The 6,068-nt window shown below is 43.1% G+C and overlaps 1 protein-coding gene across 1 annotated transcript in view; it reads left to right on the forward strand.

Moving 5' to 3' along the window:
• The first annotated feature begins 200 nt into the window (after nt 1-200).
• The window catches only part of LOC137868454 (glutamate receptor ionotropic, kainate 5-like), a 71,365-nt gene continuing 65,497 nt past the window's right edge, over nt 201-6,068 (forward strand). Inside the window, exon 1 of the mRNA XM_068705241.1 lies at nt 201-329. Coding sequence (XP_068561342.1) covers nt 326-329 — 4 coding nt within the window. The 5' untranslated portion in view covers nt 201-325. The remainder of the gene's footprint in view (nt 330-6,068) is intronic.

The raw sequence follows: 6,068 nt of genomic DNA on the forward strand, positions 1-6,068 counted from the left end.
GCAGCTGCATGTTGACTGTCAGCGGTGAGGTTTGAACCTGTTAAAACGTGTCAGCTGTTAAATTCAATCAATTAAAACCAGAACTTAACATCTGAAATGCGGGATATTATGATATACTGTCTATTATATGCTTTTGATTGAAGACGTAATGACTCCTCCTGTCCTGCAGGTGGCGGTACAGGCAGCCAGCAGACCATTCTCCATGAGGAGCAGTGGAAGATGCCGGCTCTGCCAGCACTGCTGCTGTCGATTTACGTCGCCGTCCTGCTGCTGACCATGGCACCCGCTCTCCTTCAGCCGGGCCAACATCCTCTCTGCCGTCCGGATGGGTGAGTACCGTCACTCTGACGCGGGTTTGAACCCATCCACAATGTCCGTTAGTTAGACATTTAAGCTAGACGGACTATAGTCGAAGTAAGATTAGTTGTTCCTGATAATAGGAGGACTCACAGGGAAGACCTGCATAGAGTCTAACACAGCCTGGATTTGATCCTTTGACCCTCCAGTTTGAACGTTTGTGTTGACCACCAATACCAGTGTTGGTCTACTGGTCAGTGCTCCACTTTATGTTCCTGACTGAAATATCTCGACAATTCTTGGAAGAACTGTGATTAAATGTGTTTAACAGACGTTCACTTATTAGGAACTGGATGGCCGTGGTTTAGAACTTAATTTGAACTCATTGGCCTCGACTTAGATCTTGATGGGGACCTGCTGATCTGGACATGGAGCTTGTTGGTCTGGACTTTGAACATGTTGGTTTTGACTTAGAACTTGATTTGGACTTGCTGGTCTGACTTGATACGTGTTCGTCTTCACTTGAAACTTGATTGTATTTCATTTGTCTTGACTTGGAATGTCATTGGACTTGTTGGCCTTGACTTAGAACTTTTAGGTCTTGACTTAGATCTTGATTGGGGCCTGCTGGTCTGGACATGGAACTTGTTGGTCTGGACTTGGAGTTTGATTGGAGCTCCTTGAAACTTGTTGGTCTGGACTTAAAACTGTATTGTAACTAGATGGTCTGGACTTGATTAGGAGTTGTTGGTCTTGACCTTAAAACTTGAGTTGGGTCTTGATTAGGACTTTATAGCAAAGACATGAGACTAACTTGTGGCTCCTCATACAGAGGATTGAGACACAATAATTGTACAAATGGCGAAAACATAGCACACTTTCACACAATCTCTTGAAAAATGGTCATATGGTTGAACTCCATAGTTAACATAGAAGACTTAACCCGTCTAGGTTGTCACCTCCACACAGCTGGCCAATCACTGCCAGGAAATGGCCGTGGTTGGCGGTTTCCACATGTTATGAAAATTGTCAGAAAAACTTATCTGGATGCAAATATTACTCTAAAGCTCCTGGGAGAAATGTCATTATTCACCCAGAATCCTATTTTCTCCATGAGTGGAAACACACATAAACACATTGCCCATATTAATCACCCTCTCTGTCTCCTGTTGGAACGTGTTAGCGAATACAAGCACACACTCTTCCTCTGCTCCTCCCTCACTCGTTACTCCTTGGTTTTGTTGTTTTTGTCTTGCTCTCCCCCTTGTGTTTCTCCTTTTGTTTTGTCTTCTCACCTCCTACTGCTGTCTCTGTTTGCCATCTTGATTCCTCTCACACTATCTCTTTGCTTTGTTTGTCTTTTTACAAGCCCCGCGAGGCTTCCCTTTGTTGCCGCCGCTCGCTCACTCCTCGTTTCCTTTTCTTCTTCTTCTTCTACTTACCTCCTCGTACTTGTTTCCATCCCGGGTTGGATCACTTGTAAGCGCAAATGCACTCGAAAGAACACTGGATCAGGGAGCGTCTCCGTGACTTCCCTTCGTGATTAATGGCGAGGCCCGAGCGCCGCTCTGCTATCGGCACCTCTTACTTACGTCGTCGTTGTGGCCCCGCAGGGGGAGATTAGCTCTAATAAAAACAGGGACTTAACAGTGAAAGTAAAAGTTCAGCTCTCTTCTCACAGCAGATAAGGTTTTTCCCTCAGCCCTGATGGCCACGAGTTCAAATCCCTGTTGCTTTTATCACGCGGGGGCTTCGGGCAAAACCGGTGGGCACTTACAGGCAAGCTACCATGGCAACCGGGTGGCCTGGTGATGTCTAATGGCCCACCTTTTACTCCTCTATTAATAGCAGCTGACTGCTCCACACACACACACACACACACACACACACACACACACACACACAGTGAAACACACACTTCATTTCATGTCTGATGAGTGAAAAACTGAAATCAGCTGCAAGGAGGAACATAGAGACTCCAGTCTCACAATCTACTCCTGAAGTAGTAAAGATGTAAACATTTCACACCCAAGTTTGTGTTTCTTAATGTCAACTAATCCCCTAAAAAGATACTTTAAGTTGTTCCTGTGGCTCTGGGCTCCATTGGTTCTGAGAGAAGATGTAAATATTAGCTGATCACTGTTTTATAAAACAAACAGAAGAACTATTTTCAGCAGCGGATTAATCCACATTTGGTGATTCTGGGAGTATTTGGGGCAGTGGTTTGTCTTCAATAATCTTTTTAATCTAAGGTTTTCTCAATTCAGTTTTGAATGGACATTTAATGTAATAACTCACTAACTGAAGTAGATATTTTACATGAAGGTTGTTGGTTTGACTCAATTTTTAAAACAGGAGAATTGAGGTAAAAATGTTTTGCTGTTTTTTGAGTTGTTGAAGAAGTCGCTTTGCTAGAAAGAAAAAGACCAATCAAAAGTCAGAATGTCTGTTTGTTTGATTTCAACCCAAAATGATTTTTTTTTTTGGCTGCCATCAGGAACGTGAATGTTTCCTTTCAGCTGCATTTCTCTCTCCAGGTGATGGAAAATCTAATTCTGTTCAACTCCGACACGCTCGGGTACAAACGCATTTTCAAGGTTCACTATTCAGTCGCTGTGAAATGAAAAGGACTGTGTTGAAGTGCTTCTATCATCCGAGGACTCAGGTGATGGTGGATACCGCCAGCAGGTAAATGCTGCTACCGTTTGTCCTGCAGAGGATGGTTTGAATCCTTAGAGGCACGTTTGGAGGGGATCGGTACACAAACTGCACTCCAATTACATCACTGGGGAGACCCGACAATCTCTCTATTTACCCGACACAGGAACAAAACCTGTATACCTGAACACAGTTTAAAAACAGCCAAAGGAGCGAACCTGTGAATCCTATTTACAAAAACATGTGGTACAAAATGTGAAGTGTTTCGGGGACCTTGTCATTGCTGTTCTTCAAAAACAAAACTCCAGCAATTATGAACCAGCACTTCACACAAGCAGCAATCAAATCACAAAAGCAAGAATGACTCGGCTGTAATTATCAATCACATAAGTCTAACAAGCAGATTAATCTCCGTCATGCTGAGAAGCGACCCACATGAGATCAGGCGGTGACTGTAATTAGAGCAACTTTTGCGTTGTTGTTGCCGGTCTCCGGCCGAGCTGCCGTGCCGGCTCACAGGTCAATAATTCCCAAATGGCAATTAGTGTTCAGAGAAGCTGATGCCAGAAGAGAAACAAACAGCAGTCAATCTGTGGTGTCAAAAGGCATCCGGACAAGTTTCCACTGCAGAGAAACCGTAGACTCAAAGTAGATTCAAAGTGTTCAGAAAAACAAAGATGAGAAGGTTGTCATTGATTAAATCGGTCTGAAAGTCCAAACTTATCTCAAATTCAACAACATTAAGAATCTACAGTTAGAAAAGATAAGATAATATATAAGTGTTTGTCCCTAAGGGAAATTTCTTTAATAAATTATGACACCAGTATTAAAACCAGTACCCTTAAAGTGATACCAATAGATTACTTTCTTGGATACCCATCATGTGAAGTATCAAGACCACAGAGGTGGAAGAAACCGCGATCTTTCCTCCAGACGACCGCTGTTCCTCATGTGAAATGAAAAGACAGTGTGGGTTTGTTGCCTAAACCTAACACAGTATTTTACCATCTTTTCCTTAACCTAACACAGTATTTTACCATCTTTTCCTTAACCTAACACAGTATTTTACCATCTTTTCCTTAACCTAACACAGTATTTTACCATCTTTTCCTTAACCTAACACAGTATTTTACCATCTTTTCCTTAACCTAACACAGTATTTTACGATCTTTTCCTTAACCTAACACAGTATTTTACGATCTTTTCCTTAACCTAACAAAGTATTTTACGATCTTTTCCTTAACCTAACAAAGTATTTTACGATCTTTTCCTTAACCTAACAAAGTATTTTACGATCTTTTCCTAAACCTAACGAAGTATTTTACGATCTTTTCCTTAACCTAACAAAGTATTTTACAATCTTTTCCTAAACCTAACGAAGTATTTTACGATCTTTTCCTAAACCTAACTAAGTCGTTTTTTTGCGTAAAACCTAAGAAACATATTTCCTGTGAAGACGGGAGTTTATTTTGAAAATACCGTATGCACATAACGAGCAGAAGTTCACACGTGTTGCAGGCTTTTGTAGGAAAACCCACGAAAAATAAGGATAACTTTTGGTAAGATATCATACGAACCGTTGACTGGTTAGCTTACCGCCGTACTGCACAGCGCTCATACAGCGACCTGAAAATCAAAAGAGCATGAAATAAATCATCAGGTCACTTTCAACTCCGGCGAGGATTAAACATCAAGTCAAGTGCATAAATATTGTAGTGATGCATTTAACAATTCAGCAGCGTCGGTGTCCTTCAGCTGCTGCTGAAAACCTCGGTGAATGATTCCCACCTGCGCTATCAGTCACTTTGAAGGAGTCATTAGCTCACGTTCATCAGTAAATATCTCCCAACCACAGAAGAGCTCGTGTCACCACCGAGCGGCTGGAACATTAATCCAATTTTTTCAAATTCTGGGCACAAGTCACTTTGTAAGTGAAGATGTCTGTTTTTATTTGAAAAGGCAAACGTCTCATTTTGGTGGAAAAACCCAAACTGAATATGAATTTAGTAGGTTTATCCCCCCCCCCCCCCCCCCCCCCCCCCCCTCAGTGCGACGTCTGAGTCTGTTAAAGCCTCCAGCTGAAAACTAAAAGGTCAGAAACATTACAAGAACAAATGAAGTACAAGGTAAGGAAAGGATGGAAGAGAAGGAACCAGAAGGGAAGCAGAGAGAAGCGACCCACCAGAGGAATGAGAAGTAAACAAACCCTTCGTTAGCCCGGAGCTTTATTCTGAAGGATTCTTTGCCTTTTTTTACAAACACCCTGCAGCTCGACTTTATTATCTCTGCTAAATGACGCTCAAACTACGACTGCAGGCTTTGTCTCTGATATGAATGTTTTACTGTGTGGGATTAAAGCAGCACCTGACATGTGATTCAACCAACCAATCAGAAACGGGGACAACACAGAGGATGAATGTGAAGGGAAAACAACATAAAGTTCATCACAGTGTTGAAGCTATACAAAATGTATCAGAACTTTCCCTCTAAATCTTTTATACATTTCAATAAAACAAGAACCGAGGCTGTCCAACAGCGGCTGCTGGTCGGCTTTAACCAGAAGTTGTTGGTTCGTCCCCCGATCCAACATGGGGAAGTGTCCTTGAGCGAGACACTGAAACCACATGTTGTAATTGAGGTCTGTACCATTGACCATTGAGGTAAAGTTGAAGTTTAGTTGTGTACGTATATATTTTAGTCAGGGACTAAAGAGGCTGCCTTCCCTCGAGCCAGCGAGGCTAAACTATTCGACTGAAAAAACGGATCCAGGTTCCATGTGGAACCTTGAACGCTGGATTCTTAAGGAAACTGTTTTCTCGGCGCATCGCAGCTCTTCACTTGAACCAAATTGCATGCTACCCTCACCTACGGTCATGTGGACTGGGTCATGACCGAAAGAGTTAGATCGCGGGTACAAGGGGCCGAAATGGGTTTCCTCAGGAGGGCGGCTGGCATCTCCCTCAGAGATAGGGTGAGAAGTTCAGTCATCCGTGAGGGACTCGGAGTAGACCCGCCGCTCCTTTGTCGTGGAAAAGAGCCAGTCGAGGTGGTTCAGCATCTGGTGAGGATGCCACCTGGGCGCCTCTCTACCCCGAGGGACCCCGAGGGAGGCC

This window comes from Cebidichthys violaceus, unplaced genomic scaffold (genome assembly GCF_023349555.1).
Source record: "Cebidichthys violaceus isolate CVI_PGR_0920_01 unplaced genomic scaffold, fCebVio1.0.p SCAF_111, whole genome shotgun sequence".
Lineage (NCBI taxonomy): Eukaryota > Metazoa > Chordata > Actinopteri > Perciformes > Stichaeidae > Cebidichthys > Cebidichthys violaceus.